General features: G+C 55.9%; 1 protein-coding gene across 10 annotated transcripts in view; it reads left to right on the forward strand.

The window, feature by feature from the left end:
• TNS1 (tensin 1) overlaps positions 1 to 26,751 on the forward strand; it is a 194,769-nt gene that overhangs the window by 148,822 nt on the left and 19,196 nt on the right. For 4 of the 10 annotated variants that reach the window (XM_053904966.1, XM_053904974.1, XM_053904973.1 and 1 more), the window contains 8 exons: positions 1,811 to 3,406; positions 9,450 to 9,533; positions 14,042 to 14,238; positions 15,128 to 15,203; positions 18,906 to 18,998; positions 19,615 to 19,638; positions 20,092 to 20,130; positions 24,939 to 25,137. In XM_053904966.1, coding sequence (XP_053760941.1) covers positions 1,811 to 3,406; positions 9,450 to 9,533; positions 14,042 to 14,238; positions 15,128 to 15,203; positions 18,906 to 18,998; positions 19,615 to 19,638; positions 20,092 to 20,130; positions 24,939 to 25,137 — 2,308 coding nt within the window. The remainder of the gene's footprint in view (positions 1 to 1,810; positions 3,407 to 9,449; positions 9,534 to 14,041; positions 14,239 to 15,127; positions 15,204 to 18,905; positions 18,999 to 19,614; positions 19,639 to 20,091; positions 20,131 to 24,938; positions 25,138 to 26,751) is intronic. The other 6 variants (XM_053904953.1, XM_053904952.1, XM_053904957.1 and 3 more) reach the window with 6 other exon arrangements.

A 26,751-nucleotide genomic window follows, 5' to 3' on the forward strand; every position in this document is an offset into this window, starting at 1 on the left:
ATCTGCGTCTTAGCAACTATTAGGGGACCTGGCACAGGGAGCAGACCGCTGGAGATTCAGACCTATGTCTGATTCAGACCAGCCCCATCCCTGTGAGCCTAGGGCTGTGGCCACACTCTGGCCCCCTATCGCTTGGGGCCTGCTGCCGGCCGGCATCCCAAAGCCCCAGGGAAAACTGGGGACAGATAGATGGTTCTGGAGAGTTAAGTGAATGGGCAGAGCATCCAGCCCCCGGGGGGTGTGTGTGGACCGTGTGCCTTGCCGGCATCTCTGTGCCTGCTCCCGGTGACGTCATTTGGTTGGCCTGTGGTTTGTGTGTGTGTGTGTGTTGATCAGGATGTTCCTGTTTTGTGGTTGTCTGATCACTTGTTTTTGGCCGTGGGCTTCTGTATGAGTGTTTATTTTTAGAGGCTGCCACTTCTGGCCTGAGGGCTGATCCTTGGGCATGGTAGGAGCTTGTATTTTCTGGAATGATTGTGGCTTTAAATTTAAGTATTTATTTTTGGGTATTGCTGCCTTTTATGTGTTTATTTTACTGTGTGTGTGTGTGTGTGTGTGTGTGTGCGTGTGTGTGTGTGTGAGATACGAGAATGTGGAATAATAGAAATTGCGTGGTCTTTGAAGTTCTGATTTTAATTTTGCTTTTAATTTAGTTGTATTTTAATTGACTTTTAAGTGATTTTAAATCTCTGATTTTAAATCCTCGCTTTACCAGATACTGTGTATCTGCAGATAAATGGTTTCACTTCTGTGAACCTCAGTTTCTCCCATCCTTAAAGTAGGTGTAAAACTCGCTGACTCACAGGATTAGAAATAATGTGTGTGTAAAGTGCCTAGCAAGGTGATTGGCGTCTCGAGGTCACCTGTCTCGTGTACGTCAAGAGCGCACCAGGGCGTTTGATTTGGCCGCTGGGTGTTCGACTTGGGTGATTATGAGCTGGTGTGTGTTTGTGTCTGGATGTCTTTGTGTCTGGTTTTCCCGTGTGTGGTTGGTGTGTGTGACTGTTGGTGTCTGGCTGGAGTTTGTGCAGTTTTTGGGAGGGGACTTTCTTTTCTTGCCAGCTGGGGGCCTGCCTCGGAGTGAGGGGAGGGGAGGTGCTTGTGCGTGTGTGCGTGTGTGTATGTGTGTGTGTGCGTGTGTGTGTGTGTGTGTGTGTGTGTGTGTGTCGGGGCTGGAAGCTGGGCTGCTGACTGTACAGGGTGTGAAATCACCGAGTCCCTCTGGGTGGGGAAGTTCTTCGTTCCTGAGTCAGCCCTTTGGCCCTGAGCCACCCAGCGCTCACTCTTTCCTTTCAGAGAAAGTATTGCTCATGGGGTCGCCAGAGCTGTGTGCAGACAAAATGACACAGGGGACACCCTTCCTGGATGAGAACATCTCCTTTTGTGTTCTGGATTCCTAAGATGTTTCCCATGCCACCCTGGCCCCTGAACCCCCAGCATTCAGAGGAAAAGCACGGGGAGTGCTGGCTTGGCTGAACTCCATCTTGACCCAGTACCTCCAGGTCTTTGGGAAGCTGAGGAGATACCAGAGCCAGGCTTTGGACTGGGGCATCTTGCTCCCAGAGCACCCCAGCCAGTCTTAGACTTCGCTGTTTGGCCCTGAAGCCGGGTGTTGGGGCCCAAGAGCCTGGGGTAGGGGTCCCTTTGTCCTCTTCCCCTATATCCTCTGACCTCAGCTCTATCTCGGGTGGTGCGAGGAGATTTTAGGGTCTAGGGAACGGAAGCTCTTGGCTCCTTTCCTTGGGGAGGAGATGTCATTGCCTCCCACCGACGTCTGCTGATTGTTGTTCCCCCCGCGGCTCTCTTACAGAGGTGGTGGGACACACTCAGGGGCCTCTGGACGGGAGCCTGTATGCCAAGGTGAAGAAGAAGGACTCCCTGCACGGCAGCACCGGAGCCGTCAATGCCACGCGTCCTGTCCTGTCGGCCACCCCCAACCACGTAGAGCACACCCTCTCCGTGAGCAGTGACTCCGGCAACTCCACAGCCTCCACCAAAACAGACAAGACCGATGAGCCTGCCCCTGGCCCCTCCAGTGCCCCTGCTGCCCTGAGTCCTGAGGAGAAGCGGGAGCTGGACCGTCTGCTCAGCGGCTTCGGCGTAGAGAGAGAGAAGCAAGGCGCCATGTACCATACCCAGCATCTCCGGTCCCGCCCAGCGGGGGGCCCTGCCGTGCCCTCCCCTGGCCGCCATGTCGTCCCGGCCCAGGTTCACGTCAACGGTGGGGCCTTGGCATCTGAGCGGGAGACCGACATCCTGGATGACGAGTTGCCCAACCAGGATGGGCACAGCGTGGGCAGCATGGGCACACTGTCCTCCCTGGATGGGGTCACCAACACCAGCGAGGGGGGCTACCCAGAGGCCCTGTCCTCACTGACCAACGGTCTGGACAAGCCCTATCCCGCGGAACCTATGGTCAACGGTGGGGGCTACGCCTATGAGTCCGTCAGCCGGTCGGTGCCTGCCCACGCTGGCCACACGGCCCCCATGCGGCCCTCCTACTCCGCACAGGAGGGTTTAGCCGGCTACCAGCGGGAGGGGCCCCACCCAGCCTGGCCGCAGCCAATGACCACCTCCCACTATGGCCATGACCCCAGCGGTATGTTCCGCTCTCAGTCCTTTCCAGAAACCGAGCCCCAGTTGCCCCCAGCTCCGGCCCGTGGGGGCAGCAGCCGGGAGGCTGTGCAGAGGGGCCTGAATTCCTGGCAGCAGCAGCAGCAACAGCAGCAGCAGCCACAGCAGCAGCAGCAGCAGCCTCGTCCCCCTCCTCGCCAGCAGGATAGAGTCTACTTGGAGAGTCTCGGGCCCAGCAGGCCCAGCCCCCAGCCGCTGGCAGAGACCCCCATCCCCGGCCTCCCTGAGTTCCCAAGAGCAGCCTCCCAGCAGGAGATCGAGCAGTCCATCGAAACACTCAACATGCTCATGCTGGATTTGGAACCGACGGCCGCCGCCCCCCTGCACAAGTCCCAGAGTGTCCCAGGGGCCTGGCCAGGGGCTTCCCCGCTGTCCTCCCAGCCTCTCTCCGGCTCCTCCTGTCAGCCCCATCCACTGACCCAGTCCAGATCTGGCTACATCCCCAGTGGGCATTCCTTGGGAGCCCCTGAGCCGGCCCCACGGGCTTCCCTGGAGTCCTTCCCTCCTGGCAGGGCTTACTCACCTTACGATTATCAGCCGTGTCCAGGTGGGCCCAACCAGAGTTTCCGTCCAAAGAGCCCAGCCTCCTCCTCCTCGTCTGCCTTCCTGCCAACTACCCATAGCCCTCCAGGGCCTCAGCAGCCCCCAGCCTCTCTCCCTGGCCTCACTGCTCAGCCTCAGCCCCCACCAAAGGAGGTGACTTCAGACCCCTCCCGCACTCCAGAAGAGGAGCCACTGAACCTGGAGGGGCTGGTGGCCCACCGGGTAGCAGGTAAGAGCCATCAGTCTTAGGAATCCCCTCCCCTTCCCTCTTTGGTCTTGGTTGGTCTCGCTGCGGGGAGGAGGTGTAGGCACAGCCGTCGCCCCTTGGCAGGTGCCGCTTGGACCTGGAGGAGAGGCTGTCAGGAGCCTCGTCCTAGCCGTCCCTTCCTGCATTCGTTGTCTGTTAGGCTGTAAGCCAGGCATTGAGATTCAAAGATCAGTGTCTTTCAGTTCCTGCTTTCAGGGAGTTTACCGTCTAGTTAAGGGACAGCTACACAGGAATGTAACGTGTGCTGTGACAGAGGTGGGGACCAAAGCCCCAGAGCTGGAGGGAAAGCAAGGCTTACCACCTAGGGCAATCAGGGAAAGTTTCTTGGAAGTGGTGACTTTGGGGCTGGAGTACAGATTCTCTATGCAGAGAGAAGATGCTTTCTGAAACTGCCTGCTGTCCTCAGACTTCAGTTCCCAGGGGGAAGGTGTGGAGAAGGCTGGAGGGAGACCTCTGTAGACTCAGAGGCATAACAAAGATAGAAAGGGTGTCCTAAAGGCCTTGGGCTCTACCCGAGTGTTCAACCCTGGTGGGTCCTTTCAAGATATGTCTCATTTTGGTGGGGAGGCCAAGGTCCCCTTCTTGTTCAACTGTCCTGTTAGTCCTGGCTTTTGGACCTGCTCTGTATGAGAAGCAGGCACTGAGGAACCAACCTCTGTTTCCTATCAGAGAATGGGCTCATCTTCCTGGAGAGAGGAGAGAGAATGGGGTGACCAGAGAGCTCACTGGGGAGATAAAGGCAAGAAATGGCCGAGTGTGCAGAGTCATGTTGGGAGGGACCAGAAGGTCTCCCTTCCTTCTTAATGGCCTAATCCTATGACCATTCCATGGGGGCAGCCACACTGGGTGGGAAATCCTGGGGGTGTTTTTCATTGTGGAGGTAAGGCCGGGCGGGGATGGACTAGAGACTGGGGCTAGGGGATCTTGTGCCAAGCCCCTCAGCTGACAGGGTGGTGGGAGTTCAGGGAGAAGAAGAGGAGCCTGGGCGGCTGACTCTGCCCTCCACCCTTTTCCCTAAATTTAGGGGAAGCTGAGTCACCGTGCCAGCTGTAGGAGAGAGGGACACACCCTCCCTGGGGATGGACAGTGGGCTTGGGGAAGTAGCTGAGGGCAGGCCAGCTGGCTATTGGGTTGGGTTCAGGATTGGGGTGTGGGGGCATAGATGCCCTGCTGTACTTCAGAGGAGAGCACAGTCCCAAGTTCCACTGTCAGCAACTTCAAATTGGCCGTCATGAAAGTATTTACACCATGGAAGTTGGTAATCAGGGTCTCACCTCGCCTAGAGAGCTGGCCCACGAGAACATCATTGCTTTTAGTGGGGAGTCAAACACGGGATGAGTAGCTCTATAGATCTAGACGTGAAATGCTTTATGGAGTGGTCCACAGGGGGCTGCCGTCTTTTGCTTTGTCCCACATCTGGGCCCTGGCTTCCTTGTCACATATTTTGGTCAAGGGAGAGGGATGTGGCCCTCTTAATATTTTACAGAGTTGAGGTGGCCCGATGAATGGTAACCCTCTAGCCTAATGATAGGATCTGGGGGGCAGATTCTCTGGGGAAACAGAGTGAATTCCCTACCCCCCCCACCAGAAAACCCTTCTGTGTAGTTCTCCTGGAGCTTGCCCTAAAGGAAGCCGTACCTGAATGGCTCCAGAAGTGTGTTCATCTTATAGTGCGTCTCCCCTCAGCCCTTTTCTCTCCTACCGGCTTCTGAGGTTTTGACTGTCACCATCCATATCCTTAGCTGCTCAGGCTTTGGCTGCCAAGGGGTCACAGGAAGGGAGAGACGTCGTTGGTACAGCATCTCTGTCTCCAGCCCTAATTTCCTCTTCTCTACCTCAGTCAGAGAAGGGATGAGATGCATAGAGAGGACAGATACGTTTGGTCCCCAGGGCCATGAAGGGACCTCTTTGGTTCATGCCCTGCCATGGAAGTATTTCCTATGTCAGCGGGTCCTGTTTGCCCTGCAGAGTGTCTGACATGCTTGTGTAGGTACAGATGCACTGTCAGGATCATCGTGTGCAACAGTATGGGAGTCAGGGAATAGACCAGGACCGCTTCTTGCTGCTTCTTGTACATTCTTCTGCCAGAAGCTGGAACGTAAGCTTCAGCGTGAGTAACTCAGGAAGCTTAGACCCGAGGGAGAGCCTCTTCATGGCCACGAACCTGATCTGGTTTCTCCTGGCTTTTCTCCCACAGGTCTGCCTTTTCTTCCCTAGGCTCAATACCTCCTCTGTACCTTAATACTATATCCCTGGCTCATTCCACTTTGATCGGACAGGTCCTCCTATCTTATTTAAGCTTGGATCTCAGAGAACATAGGGGTAGTTTTCTTAACCTGATAAAGGGTAGGCACCAGAAGCCTGTAGCATACATCACACTTTCGTGTGAAAGGTTAGAAGCATTCCTGTTACACTAGGAACAAAATAAACATGCCTAGTATCACTGCTATCATTTAACATTGTATCGGATACCCTAGCCAGTGCAAGAAGGCAGGAAAAAGAGATAGAAGCCAGAGTTGTCGAGTTCATGTTACCGTATGATCCTGATTATGTGACTGGACTGATCTCAGATGTCTCTAGAGGTAGAGATTTCAGTGCATGCTGGAAATCAGGTGTGAATCTTATCCCTAAAGGAGTCTGGAGTTTAGTAAGGGGAAAAAGGACTGGAACTTTAAAATGAAGTCATTCCTAATAAGTGAGACATGGGGAAAGTTCTGTGGGAATGAAGAAAAAGGAAAGATCAGTATCAGCTGGAGAGATTGAGGAGTGAGTTGCGTGTGGGTTTTAGATAGAGCCTTGGAAGATGAGTAGGAGTTTGAAAGTGGGTGGGGTCATAGGAGAGAGAGGGTTTTTAGTGAAGACACGAAGGCAGAAGTGTTTGATGGATATAGGAGGTTGAGAGCAATTTAGGTAGTGTGAGAGGTCAAGAAAGGTAGCCTGGGGCCTGCCTCTGGTTGGTCTTAAAATACCAGACCAAGGAGCTTGAATCTTACCTGGTGGCAATGTAGGAACCCATGACTGTGTTTAGTCGGGAGAAAGCCATGATCAAAGCTGTAATTTAGGAAGATGTAGCTGGTGAATCTGGGCAGGAAGGGTGCAAAAGAGGAGACTTTGTTTGAGTTAAGGAGGTGTAGTTGCTTATTAGGTAGACTGGGTTGGGGGATTGCATTAAGATGCTGACCGTGGAGTTGAAAAAGAAAAGTGTCAAGGACGCCGCGGGAGTAGAACCAATGCATTTACAAGTTGATTGGATGTAGTGGGTGAAGGAGAGGAAGACGTCGACGATTATTCTGAGGCTCCACGAATAGGGGCAGAATGCTAGTTCCACTAACCAGCCCAGAGTTAGGAGGACAAGTGGATTTTGTGTGAGACGGAGATGCCAGTGTTCCCTATGTTGAGTCTGGAGGTGACGGTGAGCCTGCAGGTAGGAGAGATGTATGGAAAACAGCTAAACATTTGGAACTGGAGCTTGAAAGAGTGGAAAAACTACTGATTTTGGAGTCATCCTCGCAAAGATGTAGGTCACACCTTTGGGCATGGATGAGATCTCTGTGTCAGGGGGCATGGAGAGAAAAGTAGGACGAGATGGCCATGAGGAGAAGAGAGAGGAAGGGGACTGAGACGGAATGTTCAGGACAGTGAGAGAAGACAGGGACAGTGGGTCACCGCAGAAGTGAAGACGGTAGAGGGTTTCCAGGGGGAGGGGTGGGGGGTTCGCAGTGTCACTGCAGAGGGATCATGAGGAAGAGGATTGGGAGAAGTTCACTGGGCTTGCCAATTAGGTGGCCCCAGGGATTTTCAAAGGCATATAGAGAGTGACAGAAAGCAGACTGCAGGAGTGAGGAGCGAGTGCAGGGAGAGTACAGACAGGATGTCAACTGTTCTTTCAAGTGGCTGTGTGATAAAAGGGAAGACGACAGTAGCTAAAGAGGGTAGCAAGATATCGAGAGCCTGTTTTTTCCTTTTTTTCTTTTTGTAAATTTAAGAGGCATGAGAATGTTTTTAGAGGAGAAACAGAGGTTGAATATGGAGGGAAAAGAAATAAGAAAAAGAATGTAAGAGAAAGAAAGAAGTTGCTAGAATAAGGTCTCTAAGGAGGTAAGAGGGGATATAGGCCCAGGAGCCCAGGTGGATGATTTAGGCTCAAGCAGGAAGTGAGATACCTCTTTGTGAAGCAAGAATAACGGATGAATACAGATATAGGGAAATATCTGTATCAAGCTTTGGGACCTCAAATTGAGAACCCAACATTTACATTTCATCATGGAAATAGGAGAGGGCATCGAGGCCCATTCAGTCATTCATTCAGCACGAATCCCTAGTCTGTGTTAGTCTAGGCTCTGGGAAAATGGAGGTAAACAAAACAGGTAAAAATCCTTGCCTTCATGGCGGAGATGGACAAAAAACAAATAAGCAAACACATATATAATATGTCAGATTGCTGATAAGTGCCATAGAGATAAGTTAAAGCAGTCAAGCGTCAGTGAGGGGTAGAGGGTAGATGGGTGGTTGCACTTTACGTAGGATCAGAGGAGGCTTCACCGGGCCACCAGGGAATGCGCAGATGGGACAGCAGGTGCAAAGGCCCTGAGGTGGGGGTGTGCCTGATGTGAGGAGCCTAGTGGGGCATGAAGTCAGAGAGGTGATGGGAGTGGGGGCCGGCTTGCAGTGGGCCTTGTACGTGATCGTGAGAACTTTGGTACTCTGTGTGCTGTGTGCAGAGCAGTGACATCATCCGACTTGCTCTAGAAGGATCGGTGTGGCCAGGATGGAAGGAAGGAGACCGGTGAGGAGGCTGCCGCTATTGATCAGGGAGGTGGCTGTGGAGATGGTGAGAGGTGCTCAGGTTGTAGACAGTTTTGGAGGTGGAGCCATCAAGGCTAGAGGTGGGATGTGAACAAGTCAAGGGCCGCTCTAGGTTTTTGGGTCTGAGCAACTAAAGGGTGGAGTTGCTCTTTCCTGAGATGGATAAGGTGTGGGAAGAGCAGGCTTGGGGGGAATGTCCTAAGTGTGAGTTTGGCCGTGATCGATTTGGGATGCCCTCGAAACCACCAAGGGGAGAGGTTGGAGTTTAAAAATGCGGGTGTTATGATGCCAGTATGTGATGTCACGTGAAGTGTGGCGTTGCATATGGCACCTAGCGGTGAGCACGGATACAGAAGAGGTCCTAGGACTGAGTCCCAGAGCTTCCCACATTTGACGGTGGGAGGCATGAAGACGAAGTGGCCAAGAAACCGGTGTGGAGCAGCTTGTGAAGCAGAGGGTTGGTGAAGGAGCCTGGTTCCCTGTGCGGCCCCTGAGGTGTCAGGAGGTCAGTGACGGTGGATTAAAGGATGGCATAGTAGGTCTTTCTAGTGCATTCAGGTGGGCTCATTTTAACGACTTTTTGGTGGTGCCCAGCAGCTTTGGGCGGCAGTAGAAATGTAAGGGGCTCCGGGGAAGAAGGTTACCTAAGGTACGTGTGAGGGAAAGGTGAAGGGCAGAGGGATGCTAGGAGGCTAGGGAGTGTGGCCCTTGGGCCAGGCTGGTAGGATCACAGCTGAGGCCAGGAAGAGGCAGGTGACCATGAGAGGAGACAGGTCCTGGGATGGGGCCAGGCCGATGGTGAGGGCGGGTGAGGTGTGGGGCGACAGGACTGTAGTCTCCTGGTCTCTGGCTGGCACCTGCTCGCCCCATGCTGGGGTTAGAAAAGAGAGCTGTGGCGTCCCTGCCGACAGCGGGAGGTCCGCCTGGCCATTGGAGAAGCAAGACCCTCTCTTCTTGCCTGACACCCTCCCACCTCCCTCCAGCGTGTGGTCAGATCCTAGACTCAGAACACCAACTAATCTTGATTTTCTCTTTGTTTTTGTTTTGTTTCGTCTTGTTTAATGCCTTGTCCCTTGCGTTCTCCGTGTGTCCCGTGTCCACCTGCCCCCTGTGCTATGGGTGTGGTGCCTTCCTTGCCTGGTGTCATCCCCTCCCGCTCACCCCCTCCCTGCCGGCTCCCCGGGGTGGGGGTGGGCAGCATACAACGCCAAGCTGCAGAGCATCGGGCACACGAGCTTCCAGCTGCCTCCTCTCCACCGGCTCCGATCTTCCTCCCTCTCTGGTTGGTCCACCTCTGCCCCTTCCCCCTGATAAGTCTGCTGCCCTCACTATGGCTCTCAGCTTCTCTTCCTCTCTGCTCCATGGGCCGCTTCTTCCAAACTTTTGCCCAGTCTAGTCCTCTGTCCTCATTTTTCCATTCCCCTTTACCTTTCTTCCTTCCCTCTTCTGTTCTGTTCTTTCCATCTCTTCCCATTCTCTTTGCCAGCCCCTTACTGCCCCCCCCCACCCATTTCTCTCTCCTCCCTCTCTCCACACTCTCTCCCCCTCCTTTCTGCATGAGCGAGTGCTCCCACTTCTGCATGGACACAGGCCTGATGCCTTTTGCCTTGGCCTTATCTGCTGGGGACAGGGTCTGGGGTGACTAGATGAACTTACAGGCTCCCGGTGGACACGCAGGCCACCGCGTGAGTGTGCTCAGTAAGGGTGAGGACAGCCCAGCTCTCTGGCTACCCTGGCCAGACCACTCAGGCTGCTGGGCCAGGGCCTCGGTAGGAGCGAGGCTGTGCTTTGCGTGGGCCACCAGGCTCACGACAAAGAGCGAACATCTGTGCTCTGTCCACTCTAGAGCACACTACTCTCTGGGGATACAGCACACCCTCTGACCTCATCCTGAATCTCGGATCCTAGGACCCGTGGCCAAACGTCAGAAGCCCTGGGTGTGGTCCTGGCTCTGCCTGTGACCCATCTCTGTGACCCTGGGCAGGTCTCTTAATTACTCAGGGCTCAATTGCCTAATGAGAAAAATGGAGAGATCATAGCCCTGCCATGTGTATTTTACGTTGGTGGCTTCATGGCCTCCAGTATGGTGGACCCTTTATCAAGGGTCTGTGTCTGCTCGATGATGCCCACTAACGTCTGCCCCTGGCCTCTCGGACGTAAAGGCCCATAGTCTTTTAGCTCTATGGAGGGAATCTTGTTATTAGTGCCCTGAGCCTCGAAGCCCGAAGGCCCAGGTTAAGAAGGCTGCAGTTCCGGGAAAAGGCTTAGGGGACAGTGGGGATTGTTGACTCCCAATGGCGGTATCTGGTGCTTGCACAGCCCCTCCTCTTCCCAGTCCGTGGATAACGGGGAGATGGCTCTAGCAGAATGCCCCCTGTCCGCCTCCTCTCCCCTCCCTTCACCCTTTCTCGGCCCAGTGGTGGGGAGTGTTCAGTTGGGCCTGGGGGATGGGGGCAGTTGTGGGGTGGGGGGGCCTGTCCCGAGGGGAGCTGGCATGGCTTGCCCTGGGGCTGCTAGTGTGATCGCCGTGTGGCTTTCTGGTGCCCTGGCCCAGCAGGTGGCCTCCCGGATACCCTGGCTTTCGGAGCCCCAGGCATGCCGTCGGACACCCAGCCCCGTCACCTGGAGCTGAGGAATCCAGTCTTTTGGAAATCGGAAGGCTGGAAAGAAGAGCTGGGTCTGTGGGGGTGGAAGTGGCCAGTCCGGGGGCTGCAGGGGAGACATGTGATGAAGCCTGACACCAGGGCATTTGTCCGTGGGACTCGGGTGGTGGGTGGCTGTGCTCGGCCAGAGCGGGTGTGTTGATGTGTGTTAGGGCTACAGCGCCCAGACTTGCAGTGTGTGTGTGTGTGTGTGTGTGTGTGTGTGTGTGTGTGTCTGTGTGTGTGTGTGTGTGTCTGTGTGTGTGTGTGTGTGTGTGAGAGAGAGAGAGAGAGAGAGAGTGAGTATGTGTGCGCGCCTGTGTATGTGTAGGGAGACAGAGGCCCTGACAGACTGGGAACAGGCTCAAGAGACTGAGAAAGTCTTGGGGTTGAGGGTGGTGGGGGGAAGGAGGGGAGTGGGGAGCAAGCCTATTTTTATGATGGGTCAGTCTGCGGGACACGAGGGAGGGGTGTTCTCTCTCTGACACTGGCTGTTAGCTTGTGTCCAGCTGTCCCAGCTTGGCTGAGGAACAGTAGGACTCTCTTCCCTCCCCCCGGCCATGCCCTGTCTCCCCTCCCATAGAGAAGGACAAGAGAGAGGGGACACGCTCTCCAGCACTCCGGGGCATATCTGAGCCTGCCAAGGGGGACAACAGTGAGATACTGTGTTCAAAGAATGCGAGAGCCCTGGCCGGCCACTGGTGCCATGGGGCGCACTGCGGGGGGAGGGGCTGTCCCCATGGGAGTGGAATGTGGGGTCTTCCCCTTTCTGCAGACTCCTGGCTCTTTGGAGGTCATCCTGTCCATCCCCCTGCCTTAGGACTTGAGGAGGTGTGATCGTTCTCAGATGTCTGACTGCCTTGTGCCGGGGGCCTCATGTCTCCACATTTGGGAAGCCCCTCCAGTAGTCTGGCCTCGCCTCTGTGAGGTGGCCACCATTTGTGGCCACCATCTGGGGCACCTAGACATGGAGGATGCTCTGAGCAAACCGGGAAGATTTTTCTCTGTCCCTCTGGGAGATTCAGGGCCTCGGATTAAAACAGACACACTTTTCAAGGGCAGACATCAGATCCCCAAACAGGCCGCCCCTTGCAAAGACACAGGGACCTGCCAGAAAGAGGCTGCCGGGCTGGGTGAGCCGGAACTGAAAACCGGCCCTAATGCATTTCTTTTAACCTTGGGGCTGAACTTCGTTCCAAACCCCTAGAGCCTTTCCCAAATGGGCCTCCTTTGTCACAATTATTATTAGAAAATCAATGGCTATGTCTGTTTCTTTCTAATGTTTTTGCCAGGAATGAAATGAGCAGCAGCTCTAGATGAGGCTGCCCAGGAGGCCTGGGGAGGAAGGGGCTCAGCGGAGGTGGGAGAAGCGGGGTGAAGGCAGGCGCACCCTCAGTTGTGAAGTGGCACTCGATGCTGCTGCTTCTCTGAGGGCTGGGAGCCTGGGGTTTGCTGCGGGGTCCCCGGGCGCTGCTCAGCCCTTTCAGGGCCTGCCTGCACCTTTGACCCGGGCTGATGCTCAGACCCTAGTTAGGGCTATGTGACCCCTATGCTTCTATTCTGAAAATAAGGGCATTTTAAGGTGAGGGCTTTTTTGCTTTAAGGAGAGCCGTTTGGGAGTCTGGATCACTGTCCCCATCAAGGGGCTCTTTTGTCTTGGTGGAGATAACAGGGAGGCTGCCTCTGGGCAATGAGGAGCCCAAAGCGGACCCCACCCCATCTGGGTACCGCTGTGCCTTTGTAAATTATGCCAGTCCTGCTGCTCTCTGGATGGGCCCCCAGTAATGGGACATGAGTGACTGTGTGTGTGTGTGAGAGAGAGAGTGTGTGTCTGGCCCTAGTTTGGCCTCGGCATCTTGCTGCTCATGACAAGTAGGAAGGCTTCCCGGCAAGTGCTTCTCACGGCAGCCTTAGTGGCTGAGCCAGGCCGGAGCTGGGGGTGGGGCGCCTGGGGGCACGCCGACCCCACTGTGGATGGTAGACGATTCGCTCTGCAGGAGGGTGATTTCTGCTTGGCTGCGCTGGCACATTTCTAGTGGCCAGCAGTGGGCCGGGCACGCATGCGTGTGTGCGTGTGCGTGTGCGTGAGTGGTGTGCGGTGGGACAGCGTTCCCAGATGCGCTGGCTTGAGGTTGGTGCGGCCAGCGTCCTACGTGGCCTTTGGAATATCCCGGCATTTCCTCTCACTTCACCTGCCCTCCCGGGAAGCGGTGAAGGCAGAGCTGAAAGTTCTCTCACACAAGATAATGAAGACAAGAAGCCTGTCCTCAGGCTGGGTCTTGGCCTCCGGGACCTGGGGAGTAAGTTTTCGAGGATTCTGGAGCCAGCTCCATGAGGCAATGGGTTCCGTGCCTCAGCCCAGCTGTGGGAAGACGGAGTGGGAAGGAAGGAGGGCGAGGCTCCCAACGTGCCCGGGCCTGTGGAACGGAGGGGATACAGAAAAGCAGATGGAGCTCATGACTTCAGCCCCTCTGCCTGCTGTTCTGCTGGGAGGGGGAGGGTGGGAAGCTCACCATCTTTGGGGCGAGGAAAGGGGTGAGTAGATGAGGGGCCGGCAGAAGGGAAGTTGGCGAGAGGTTTCAGAGATGCATGGGAGGAAGGGTGGGGAACCCCAGAGAAGACCGGCGATATTCTAGGGGCCAGCTGGGGCTGGGGACTTCACGATAAGACTTGAGTCATTTCTTTGTTTCTCCTCGGGAGCACCATTTGCAAGATGATGCATTATTGGCTCTTTCCAAATTTCTTCCCCACGGGCCTGATGTTGCTTGTCGGTTGACGCGGTCACCTTGGAGACTGTCTCTCCTCCTTCCACCTTCCCTCATTTCCCTGGAAGCTCTGGCCCTCTGCCTCCAGGGTTTGCAAAGAGTTGACATCTGTTTCTTGTATCAGCCCTTGTGCTTTGGGCCCCAGCCCTGTGCAGGGTAGCGATTCCCGGTGAAGGCCAGCCCAACCTTAGCAGCTCCCCCGCCCTGCAGAGAAAGCCTGGGGTGCGGGCGGAGGGAGCTGGTGGGGAGTACTCAGGGGAGACAGGCCCAGCTCCAGTGTGGCCCCTGGCTAAGGTGCACCGCCTTCTCTGGGGGGATTGGGCCTCATCGATCCTTTCTCGCCTAATATGCTCATTGCCTTCTATGCCCTGCATTCTTCCCAGGGGTGCAGGCTCGGGAGAAGCAGCCTGCAGAACCCCCAGCCCCTCTCCGGAGGCGGGCAGCCAGCGACGGACAGTATGAGAACCAGTCTCCAGAACCTGCGTCTCCCCGTAGCCCTGGGGTCCGTTCCCCTGTCCAGTGCGTCTCCCCCGAGCTGGCTCTCACCATCGCCCTCAATCCTGGAGGGCGGCCCAAAGAGGTGAGTCCTTGGGCTGTGTCCTGTGGCCAGAGAGGGTAGTGGATCCCACCTGAACTATCCAGGGGCCCGATAGTCACCTGAGTGACACTCTCCTGTCAGTAAACTCAGTTCTCACCCTATGTCTCTTCTCTGGCATGTGGAAGCTGGCATTTCCCTCCCTAAATAACTTCTATGCTCCCACTTCTTACATCAACACTGAGGTTGAAGTTCCCCCTTTGACTCCTAAAGGGCGCCCCTCAGTAGGGTGGTAAGGATCCTGGGTATGACACAGATGACCCCAGTCTCTACACTCCGAACCCGATCATAGAGACTGACAAGAGTGTTGTTGAATTCTTTCTAGGTATAGAGTTTTCTTGGGATATCTAATTTCTATGTCAAAATGTTTGCACTTCTGAGCCATTTCAGTAGTTGGAGGCAGTAGATTCCAGTGTATTAAGGCTGGGACAGGGCTGAGGAATATGCATTGTAGACGTGCATCTTGGAAGATCCTGATACGAGTGGCCCATGTCGGATACAATCCAGGCTAGTGAGTTACTCTGGATATAAATGGCTCTTGGACATCTTTTCTCTCCTGACTGCCTTCTGGACCCGAGTCCCCCATCCCAGCCCCTTGTCTTTGGCCCCATTGTGGAGTATTTCCAAGGCAGGTGCCCCTCATTTCCACCCATGCTGGCCCACGGTTTTGCAAAGAGCCGATTTCCACGGTTTTGCAAAGAGCAGTGATGAAGAAATTGGTGGCCATCTCCCTTTGACCTTTGTGCTTGCCTGAGGAGGGGTGGGTGGTCGGGCTGGCGAGGGGACTAGTGGGCCGGTTACTTGGGAAGCCCCTGATTGCAGGGTATGGCCGCCAGTGGGCATCCCCTCTACCTGCCCTGTTCTTCTCTTGCAGCCCCATCTGCACAGCTACAAGGAGGCCTTTGAGGAGATGGAGGGAGCCTCCCCGACCAGCCCACCACCCGGCGGGGGTAAGAGCTCCTCACTGAATCTGTCTTCCCTGGGTTCCCTCAAGCCCCTCTCTCAGCCCTGGCCTGAGTAAGCACCCCGGTGTGGGGGGAGGTGCTGGCAATGCTGGGCATGGCCAGGATCTGCCACTCATTTCACTTCACCATCCTGCCCCACGTCTCTTCCTTCCATCGTCCACGTGCAGACATGTACGGATGCAGCAGCCACAGGCTTGGGATCCTGCTGACCTTCTGTGGGGTCCCCGGCCTCCCACCGTCTAGATTTTTCCTAACTGTTGAGAGTTTTTGCATCCTGCGTGCAACATCCCCCCCCCCCGCCTCCCCCAATTCCTAAAGCGACTGTGACTTGCCGATGTGTCCCTGAGATACCCTTTGACCTACTTGCTCCTGACGCCCATTTCTGTCTACATCCAGGCACCTGTTCCGTTTCAGGCAACCTACTTAGTTTCCATCAAGGAAAGAAAGGCCCAGAACACTCAGCCTGGCAGAGTCCCCATCTCATCCATCCTTGGTCTCCAGGCAGGAGCATTTAGTTTGTACCTCCTGATGCACTCACTGGAGAGGCAAAATCCCCCAAGGACACAGGCATTTCCAACCAAACAGAAGACCCGTCTGAGTGCAGGGGTGGAGTAGAAGAGGCAGGAGGAGCTGGAAGAGGGCAGCGTGGGACAGCAGTGATGGGACAATACTGAGAAGGACTCGGGGGGGGGGGGTCTGTGGCAGGCCCGGGGCAGCAGAGGAGGGAGAGACCGGGGAGGGGAAGAGGGTGATAACAGAACTGGTGACATGTTCTCCTGGTGGCTGGCTGTCCTGAGGACGGGAGGAACGTGGCACCAGTCCCTGCCACGGTGCCAGCACAACTAGTGTTGGCTGTCATCTGGGACACGCAGGAGGCCCAAGTCGTGAGCAGCAGCTCACGTCCAAGGAAAACAGGACACGAGTCACGTTTGTGATGAGACATTTTCTAGCAGCCGCCTTGAAAGACATAATAGGAAACCGGAGAAGTACGTTTTAATATTTTTCTATTTAACCCCAAATATCTAAAATATTATCGTTTCAATAGGTAGATCAAGATAAAAATATTTTTTTTTAATTTTTTTTTAACGTTTAGTTATTTTTGAGACAGAGAGAGACAGAGCATGAACAGGGGAGGGTCAGAGAGAGGGAGACACAGAATCTGAAACAGGCTCCAGGCTCTGAGCTGTCAGCACAGAGCCCGACGCAGGGCTCGAACTCACGGACTGTGAGATCATGACCTGAGCTGAAGTCGGATGCTTAACCGACCGAGCCACCCAGGCGCCCCTCAAGATAAAAATATTAACGGGGTCTGTTACAATCTTTTTTAAAAAATGTGAAAAGAGGCCAATGAAATCCCTTTCAGTAACAGGTTTTATTTAACCCCAAAGACCTGTCATACAAAGAGATGTGTTGCCTTCTTATTTCACAGTAAGTGTTTGAAATCGGGCGTGTGTGTTACACGCGCAGCACATCTCGATTCAGATTGGCCACACCGCGCAGGTGCTCTAAAGCCACGTGTGTGCCTCAGGGCTCCCCTCGTGGACAGTGCGGGCCCAGGGCGGTCTGCTCAAGAGGCAGCTCTGTGGCCTTTTGTGACTCCGTGGAATCGCTCTCCCTGGTCTCAGCCCTCCGCCTTCACCCCTGCTCCAATTCGCGGTTGGTCCAATCAGCCAGGATCTTGGTCATCACCCTGTTTGGGATGGAAGCCATCTGGGCTGAGCTCGAGTTAGGTTTTGTCCCGTGTGCCTGTTCCCATTCTTCTCGCCCTGCCCTCACCAGCCCTGGTGTCCCAGCGGGGAGAGTAAGTACGAGGCTTCATCGGTGCACAGGGTTGGGAGAGAGGACAGAGGCGGAGAAATGCGAGGAATTTCTCTGTCGGGAAGCAAAAGCCTTGCCTGGCTTCAGGGCCACCCACTCGTCTGCTTCAGCAGAAGAGCCAGATGCCTGGGGACTGGGGCATGAGTGACGAGGCAGCTGGAGATGCTTGAGGTGGAGCCAGGAGAAACCTCCCCCTGCCTCTTGTCCTCTTCATCTTGGGTCACTGGGCCACCTGTGCCTCTGCTACCAGCTGGGCCCTCACATGCACACCTGTGGGCTGGAGATGCTTCGTGCCCATTCCATGGGCAGTGGTCTCTGAAGCTGGGCTCAATCCTCCATAACTAATCACGTTCAAATTCATTCGTTTGACAAACATTAATAAGTGCTTCATAAATATCTCTTGCAAGACACCATTTTCAGTAAGGGGGGGGCTGGAGGGTGGTGGAAACCAAAAGTGTGTGTGTGTGTGTGTGTGTGTGTGTGTGTGTGTGTGTGTGTGAGTGTGTGTGCACGTAAGGAGAGAGACCTGCAAACCTGGATCTGCCTCACTACCCAGATGTGTACGTTTGTACACATTTGTGTCCTGTGCTGTATTTGTCCAACCGGCACCTAAGGATGGTGCGAGGATAGACTCTGCCCCCCACCTGGACCCCTGAGAGTTCCCACTGTTCCTGTGTGCACCCATGTACACAGCCACCTGTGCACCAGCAACTTATGTATGTCACTTGCATTGAGAGCGTGTAGCTTTTGTTTCCTGTAGGTCTCTCTGCCTTTTGGGAAAAGGATTGTGGGGGGGGGTCCCAGAGCTGCTGTGGGGGTGCTAGGCATCGGAGGGTGGCTGCTGGTCTGTTGAGGCCAACGGCGTGTGGCAGGCAGGCTTGGGTCCTGCCCGAGGCTGCGTGTCCTCAGGGCCCGTGGCCTCTGCACGCTCCCCGTGGCTGGGCTAGGAGACACAGAGCTTGCTTCTTTGCTTCTTCTCAGAGGTGTGTTAGGAGAGGCAGCTACTGCCACCGAGGAGAGATCTCGTGGCTGGGCATAACCACCGCCCTGCAGTTCAGCTCGGACGCTGGCCACGTCCTTGGCTGATGGGAAAACGGCTGACAGCCCTCTCTGACCTTGTGTGTTCCATGACACTTCTAACCCAGACAGGCAGCTGCGAAGGGCCTTGGGGTTTGCTCAGGGAGTCAGTGCTCTTGGCCAAGGATGGTGGCGATGGGGCTTCTCCCTCTTCCCGGACGCTGGGATTTGGGGGTACAGAGAGCCTCACACTGAGAAATTCTCTCTTCCTGGGGTTTGCAAGTGACGTGGTTGGCTGAGGGCTGCCCTGGGGTCTCAGGGTGGGCACGGCTCTGCCCGGGGTCCCTTTCCTCCCTCTGTCCTTTACAGGATGTGCCGTCTTGATATCCCATTTCCTTTAGTTCTCTAAGTCCATTGAAATGCGTGGTATAGAAAGACTGTGCATCGGCGGGGAACAAGAGGATGAGGGAAGGGAGAGTATAGTATGGAGGAAGTCAGAGAAAGCCAGAGAAGCCTGTGTGTATGTCGTGAGCCGTGGCGATTCAAGGGGATCACGGCGATGCAACTGAGGTCAAGAAATTAACTTCCTTGAGGTTGAGGGCCAGGCTGAGGGGCAGCTCCATGTCTTGACTTTGTCTACCCTTGGAGCTGTGGAGGAACACAGAGACAGGAAAGGGCAGTGGCAGCAACTTCTGGGACTGGGGCTGGTTCTTCTGCACCCCCTCCTGTCGCCCACCCCTCACCGACATGCCCTCACTTATGGGTGTCTGCACTCCTGCCCCTTTTCCTCTCCCCACACCTCTCTCGCCCCGAGGCTCACTCGCCGTGTCTCCTTTCTTCTTTCTGGCACAGTGCGCTCCCCTCCAGGTCTGGCCAAGACACCCCTGTCGGCTCTTGGCCTGAAACCCCACAACCCAGCGGACATCCTGTTGCACCCTACCGGTGGTGAGTGACAGGGCGTGGAAGGTGGGGGGGGGGGAGGCCAAAGGAGTGAGTCAGCATCTGAGGACCCCTGTGGTCCTGGGCGGGGCCTCAGGATCTAATCAGAAAATGCCCCGAGGTGATGGGTTCTCAGGACCCTTCTGGAAACAAGATGGCAACCTGGCTTTGTGCCCACACTGTCAGGTCTGAGTGGGGGTTCTCTGTGCAGGGGTGGAGGCGGGCAGGTCCCTTTATAGTCTTCATGGGGTCAGTGCCACTCCCAGGGTCCTCTGACAGGGGGATTTGGAGGCTTGGCCTCAGTTTCCTTCTCTGCCAGAAGCCTGGCCCTGCCATCCCCCAGTGTTCAGGCACTGTGTACTTGGAAACACATACACACACACACACACACACACACACACACACACACACACACACAGATGTACACACACTCCCAGTTCACACCTCCTACTTCCTTATCACGTGCCCCAGCTCCTTTCTTCCCTGTGGGGAAGGGGAGAGTGGAGGGCCCTGGTCCCTGAGTGGCCATTCTGCGCAGGCAGAGCCCAGAAGGTTGTTCCCTAGACTCTGGCTTTAGGGCTGGGCTGGGGCTCTTGGGGCCAACTTTGCTTTTTCTCCTTAGTCACCAGAAGACTGATCCAGCCAGGTAGGAGGGCAATGACACGCATGTGTGACCCACATGGCCGGCACAGCCTCCCACTTGGAGGTGTCTGCATGGCCAGGGACACTGAGTCACCAGGGAGCAGAGGGGCTGGGGCTGCCTCTCACCGGCCAGCACACTTCTGCTCGAGATGTAAGCCGAGGGGGCAGGGGCCGTGAGAGGGGCTGGCTTTGTCCCTGGGAGCGAGGCTGTCCTTGAACTGTGCGCCCTGAGCCCTCAGGGTCCTGTCAGGGTGGATCTTACCCCTCACCCTGGGCTCTTCCGCCGTGGCCTCACCCCTGCTTTCCTACCACCTCTTTCTCAGTGAATTCTCTTTCAGGAAATAATCCCTGTTAATCGGTCTCTCTCTCTCTCCTTTCTGCTCTTCCTCACCTCCTCATCATCTGCCTCTCTTTCCTGCCTCTCCTTCCTGCTACCTCTCCTCTCATCTTCCCTCAGAGGAGGATGAGGGGAAGGTGGTGACAGAGCTTCCCAAAGGTAAGTGTGGCTTTGCTGGTGGCCGCTTCACTCTCTCTGAGTCTGGCAGTGGCTGTTCACGAGGGGCTTGGTTGGGCTGGCTTGGGGGCAGTTCTCTTTTCTGATGGGTCTCAGATGACCAGGTACATAGCTTTCTGGTCCCCACCCCCTGGTGATGAGCTGTCCCCCTGGATGCTGCCCCGAGTTCTGACCAGGGAGCTGGGCACAGGTTCAGGCGTAGCCAGCTCCGGGTGCCAGTGTGGTGCCCCCTCGCGATGATCCACCCCCCCTCCACCCCCGCCCCTTCCTCCCCCAGCGACACTTCCGCTAGCTTGCCTGCGGTGCTGCCAGCCCCCTCAGAGGGCGAAGGGACACACGTTATCCCACTTCCTGGGGCGTGCCCCACGTGCATAGCTCAGAGCAGGTTTCTCAGCAGACTTAGAGCCGAGAGTTGCCCCCTTGAAGCCCTTGCTACCACAGATGGTAGGTAGGGAGTCTGCTTTCTGGAATCTTGGATGCCTCTGGGGATTTCATGACAGCTATGGATCTCCTCCCACACAAATGCATCAGGACACTGTGCACATAACTTTGACAGTTTCAAGGGGTTAGCATGTCTGTGTCCCAGCTTAACCCTCAGTTTAGATGAATTCTGTGTTGTACATGAAGCAGAGCAGGGGACATAAGCAGAGGCGGGACACAATCTGGTTGGAGGCCTTTAACTTATTAGGAACAGGATTCAAGTGATGATTCAAGAGCATCAGGTGAAATGAAGGGGGTGCCGGCCGAGGCTGTCTGTGTGTGACTCTGGGCATCAGGGTCCCCGTCTCCACCAGGGGGGCTTGGATGAGGTGGGCACTGAGGTCCCTTCCAGCTCTGACATGTTAGATGTTCTGACTTCCTACTCGGGCCCTGGTTCCATGTGGCCTGCTTTCTTTAAAGGCTCTATCTGCTTTTCCGAATCCCACCTGCCTCGTTCCTTTGCACTCACCGCCTTGATTTCCCACCCCCAAAGTGGGCATGGGCTGTGCCCCTCTGAATCTGCGCGCTGGACACCAGCCAGAGTTTGGGCAGCAGCCCCAGGCTGCCTGGGGGTTGCAGAACGAGGTGGCTGCCAGCAACAGGCCCCAAGCAGGGGGAGCCACAGCGTGCTCTTGGCTGCCCTTCTCCCCAGCCTCCTATGGGAGTCGGGGGTGGGGAAGGGCTTTCCCCCAGGCCGGCTGCTGGCTCCTAGCTCCTGACAGGGCAGTGGGGATGGGACAGGAGTCCAGAAATGCTGGGGCCCAGGAGCACCCACAAACCCTCTCCAGTGGGAGGCTCTGAGGGGGGATTATCCCACAGGCTGATAGGTGCTGGGTGTTGTGTTTCCCACTTTGGGGTGACACTTCAGAGAAGTGAGTCTCAGCAGAACTGAACTGCCCATTTTACCGCACGAATGACTCTCGGCCTTCAAGGCCCCGAGTCCTCCGACCCTCCTTCGTGTGTCCGGGAGCCACAGAGTTTGGAGGGGATGGTTCTTGGGGATCACCTCTGCTGGACCCATCGTTTCCACAGATGTGGGATGGAGGCCTGTGTTGTGAGTGAGGGTCTGGGGCTTCAGTCCAAGGCCCCAGTTAGGAGGCAGCAGGGCCCAGACTGGACTTACAGGTCTCCTGTCTCCTAGTCAAGGGGCTATTTCAGAGCCCCCCTCCTGCCTCCAGACACTGAGCCCTGGGATTCCAGCGTGGGGGTCGGAATTTCTGTCATGGCCTGGGGTGCAGGGCGGGAGAGGGCCGGGGAGCGAGGCTCCCGGCCAGTTCCATTTTCCCTGACTCATGTACCACCTCCCTGGTCAGACCAAAGCACATTGTTTGCTGACCCTCCGAAGCTCTGCTTGATCTCCCTGCTGAAACTTTGGTGGGAAATTCAGAGAAAGATGCCTGTGAGGAAAAATGATCAGAGGCAGAATTACTCGGCTAGAGGAAGAGCAGATTTTAGGGGGATCTGCTCTCAAGGCACTGTGCTAAGTGCTTTACATGTATTCTCTCATTCTTTGATTCATTGATTCCATATTTCACGTCCCTATTACATGCCAGTCACTGTGCCAGGCTCTGGGAATATACTGATACGCAGTACTGTGATTCCTAATCTCATGGAGCATATACTCCATGAGTGATCAGGAGCCAGAATTAGGTTACTTGGAGTTACGCATTGAGATGGCACTCCAAAGGGAAGGGATACAGTTTACGAGACCTTATAGCCAAGAACCTGATGTTGGTTGAAGAAGTAAGATGTGAGGGTGAGTGACATTAACCTGGTGAAACTGGGAGGTGAGAAAAGCATTTGATGTAGAGAAAAAGCATGTACAAAGGCCCTGGGGTGGGAGGGAACTGCATGTTGTTTCTAGGAACTGCAAAATCAGTGAGGCTGAGAGCAAGAGGGAGCTGGAGGCTGGAGTAAGGGGGAATGGCTTTCTTCCTCTCCTTCCTTCATGAAGAAGAGAACTCAGTCCCCAGCCCCACTGTTTCCATTTGGAGGTTGTACCCTGGGCGAGGGTACACTGTAGGCAAGGGGGTTGGGGGGCGCTGCAAGTGTAGATCAGCAAGGATCCCAGGGTGGCCAGGGAGCGGATGGACGTCCTTGTCTTCCAGTGAGAGAAAAGGGGTGCTGAGGACTGTGGGCACCCGGGGTGAAGCCAGGAGCCTGGAAAGGTACAAGAGGAGTTTTCAGAGAGTGACCCAGAATGGCAAGGGATGGGAGGGGAGAGTGGACTCTGGCTTTGCGTCTCCATTGCCATTTCTGTGGGCTCCTTGTTGCATGGTTCCTCTGCCCTGATGGGTTACCCCAGGACACAGCTATCCCCCCCCCACCCCCCAAGACTAAAGACACATGAAACGACAGGCTTCCGGACTTTAGCTGGCCAGTGTGTGTGCAGTGGGCGGGAGGGCAGCTCCAGGTCAGACCGCCTGTTTTCCTAGGCCAGCTGTGTCCCTCGGTCCCCTGTGATGGGCTGAGGGACTTACATTCTCCTCCTTTGCTCATGTAATTGCCATTGTTATTATTATTAATAGTTCTGGCTGACATGCTGGAGTACTGGGTCACAGCCAGCTCTTGGTGTCCCCGTGGGGCTCTGGCCCTTCTCTAGGCTACCGGGAGCCAGCGTTGAGAATCAGGAGACCACAGTGCTAGTACCTATGGCCATTGATTGGCTGTGTGTTCTGGGGCAAATCACCCCACTTCTCTGGGCTGAGGAGACTGGTGAGATCAGGGGTCAGTAAACTATGCCCACATCTGGCCCATTGCCTATTTTTGTAAAGAAAGTTTTATTGCCATACGGCCATGCTGTTTTATTCACGAATTGTCTATGACTTTGTGCTACAAATGCAGAATTGAGTAGTTGCCACAGAGACCATTTACTAAATGGTCTAAACGATTTACTATCGAACCTTTTACAGAAGCACGTGCCTGCACTGGGCCAGAGGGTCTCTGTAGCGTCTCCTGGCTCCAGCAGGCCCTCGGGCATGGTCGGCCCAGAACCAATGCCTTTGGAGTGACAGAGGCCTGGGGCTTCTGTGACATGGCTGGGTGGCCTGGCTGGTGGAGGGGGGCTTTTGAGTAGGCCTTGCTTACCTCTGCCTGTATGGACTCCAGCTTCGGACACCAAGGTGGCTGGTTCTGTATCACCCTGTGCTCTGTACCTGGAATACAACACCCCATGCTTGACCCTCTGAAGACATCTTGCCCTCCCCCCATCTGCTGTCACACAGTCCTGGCCCTCGAAAGCTCCAGGGGCCTGGCCGGCCCAGGGCAGCACGGATTCTCTGGTTCTTCACTTTCTCGGGCTGATTTCAGCGGATGCCCCGATTGTGGGTGGTGTGTGAGCCTGTGTTCTGATCATGTCCCTCTTGGGGGAGACGGGATGGTGCCAGGTGTGGAGGTGGAAGGAACATCATCCGTCCCTGCTCATGTCCCTGGAGAGGCCGAGTGCCCTGCTTCTTCTCCCTGCGTAGCACGGAGTTAGTTTCAGGCCTGGCCTCAAAGGGCTGGGAGGAGGGTCAGACAAACGCCGGCTGGGGGTCAGGAGATCTGGCTCCGGGCCGCACCTCCGGACACATTGATCGCTCTCCCCAGGCCTCAGCGCCCTCACCTGTAGAACGGCCTTGCTGGCACTTGTCCCGCAACCCCCCCGGATTCTGAGACTCTGCTAAACACCAGACAGGGATAGTCATGTCGGTCTCGGGAGGAATGCTAAGTGTGTCAGGCAAGGTGGGTGGGTGTGTCTTGGCAGGGAAGGGGCTGGGCGTGACTCACCAGCGCGGGCCTGTTGCTAGGCCAGGAAGCCTGTTTGTGGATTCTGGGCGTGGGTGGAGCCCATGTGAACCCTGGCTCTGTCCCGAATGTGGGCAAGGCTGGGCTGGAGCTCTGGGTTCACTGTAGAGCCCAGACTCCAGCGGTGCCAGGGGGACCTTGAAGGGCCTGGAGGTTGGGTAGAAGGGTCTTTGAAGGAAAGAAGCCACTAAAAGGGGTGCCAGCCATCGACAGGTGTCCTAGCTCTAGGAGGGAAGATTCTACGATGGCTGTGTCCAGCGGCAAAGCTGGGGTCCGTTTCTGGGAAGCTTCTGTGAGCGAGGCCCTGGTTAAAGGCTCTGTGGGGGCTCTTACAGCTTCTCCAAGACACTGGGAAGAGGGGGAGTGTGGGTAGGCCGGAGCCCGAGGAGTGCCCTTTGCATGCTTGGCTGTCCTTTGGGAGCTGTCCCCACAGACTGGGGAAACGCTGTTGGGTTCCCTGACAGGTTGGGAGGGGTCTACACTGCACCCTCGTGGACCTCAGTGTCTCTTCTGGCCCTTTCCAGAGCCCCGGAGCTACGTGGAGTCAGTGGTGAGGACGGCAGTGGCTGGGCCCCGAACTCAGGACCCGGAGCCCAAGAGCTTTAGCGCCCCACCTGCCCAGGCCTATAGCCACGAGATGCCCCTGAGGAATGGGACCCTAGGAAGCTCCTTTGTCTCCCCGAGCCCCCTCTCCACCAGCAGCCCCATCCTCAGTGCTGACAGGTAAGTGGGGAGGAGGGTCCAGGCCTAGATCTGCCTGGAGCGCGGGCGGGTAGAAATCACGTCCAGATGGCTGCACCTTGGACACCAGCCCCCCAGGGTGCATTGGGAGAGCATCCCAGGTGCCAAATCTCATGGAGCATGAGGATGGGTGAACTATAATTCCCAGGCTGAATTCAATGCCACCATCCAGAAAACTGTGCCGGATGTAAACCACCATGCACTGTGGTAAACCAGTCCTTCCCCCCAACTTTAAAACCTAACGACAGCACCCACTATCTAGTGAGTCTTCCAGTGTGCCTGGCGCTTTGCTAAATGCTACTCTTAGGATCCTACTTTTCAGAAGGGGAAACTGAGGCACAGGGAGGCCAAGTAGCTTGCTCAAGGTCCTGCAGGCTAAACAGTAGCGGAAATACGATTCAGACCAAAGGCGTCTGGCTCTAGAGCCCATGTCTCTCCTGGACCTGCATTTAGGTGCCCGCCTGTCACAGGATGACAGTCGGACATGCCCAAAGCAGACATGTACGTGTCTGGAGCTCCGAGCAGGAGGCTACCGTTTCTGGGTAGGGGTGCAGAGAGGCTTTCTGGGGGCTGGAGGTATTTGTGGTGAGGCCAGGAGGGCGAGCAGGTGTTGAAAGGGGGAGGGGGAGGGAGAGGGCATTCTAGAAGGACAGCACAGCCGGGGCGAAGGACTGGGGTGCGGACGTGTTGGTGCGGGGGGCTGAGGGCACACAGCGGCAGGTGAGGAGGGCCGTGTTGGTGGAGGGCGCCTGGCATTCGAGGTGGGTCAGACAGAGAGGAAAGCCTGGAATCAGGCAGGGGAGGGCTCTGAAGGGGAAGCCCCCTTGTGGGGGGTAAAGTGAGACGCTGCTCAGCTGGGGGAGTGGGTGTGGGCTTGGCGACAGGGAGAGCGTGACCTGACACAGGACAGGGAGCCGGGGGTGAGCTCGGGCAGGGTGTAGGGTGCCGGGCACGGGGGTTACGGACTAGGCTAGGCTGCCCTGGGACGGGAGACAGCTGCTGGGCGTCCCTTTGCACGTCCACCCCCTTCCCTAGCCTGGGCTCCTAGGAGGCCTTGAAACTCTCCAACCATGTCACCGGCCAGGCCCCGGTGGCTGAGTTTGCCGCAGGCCCTCCACCCTCTGTTGGTCCCGCACGGCGTGCCCCCTCCCAGGTCAGCGTGGGGGTGGCTGGGTGAGCAGAGGTTGCGTTCTTCTGCTCTTCTAAGAATTCTGGAACCTCAAGCCAAGCGTGCACCCTCAGTCCACCTTGCCCCCTCCCCAGCCTCTTGACAGGCAGACGGCTCCACTTCTTGGGAAATTGCTCCGAGCCAGAAGGTGCATTCTTCCTTTCAAGGAAAGGACATTTCCTAACCTGGCCAGCCCCCCCCCCCCCCCCAGCTCATGTCCAGGGAGCCCTGACATCAGGAAGTTTTCACTGTTTCTCACTCAAATTCCTCCTGCTGTAGAGTTGGCTCTTTTCAGGGCTCAGGAAGCTAGTGTTTCTCCTGTGGGGTTAATCTTCCAGAACTCCATGTCAGTCCCCCCGACCCCACCCTGCTCAGCCGGACACTCCCTCCATTCCTCAGAGGCCATGTTATTCCGTACCAGGAATGGC

The sequence above is a fragment of the Panthera pardus genome, unplaced genomic scaffold, assembly GCF_024362965.1.
Source record: "Panthera pardus isolate Hobbes unplaced genomic scaffold, ASM2436296v1 HiC_scaffold_10, whole genome shotgun sequence".
NCBI lineage: Eukaryota > Metazoa > Chordata > Mammalia > Carnivora > Felidae > Panthera > Panthera pardus.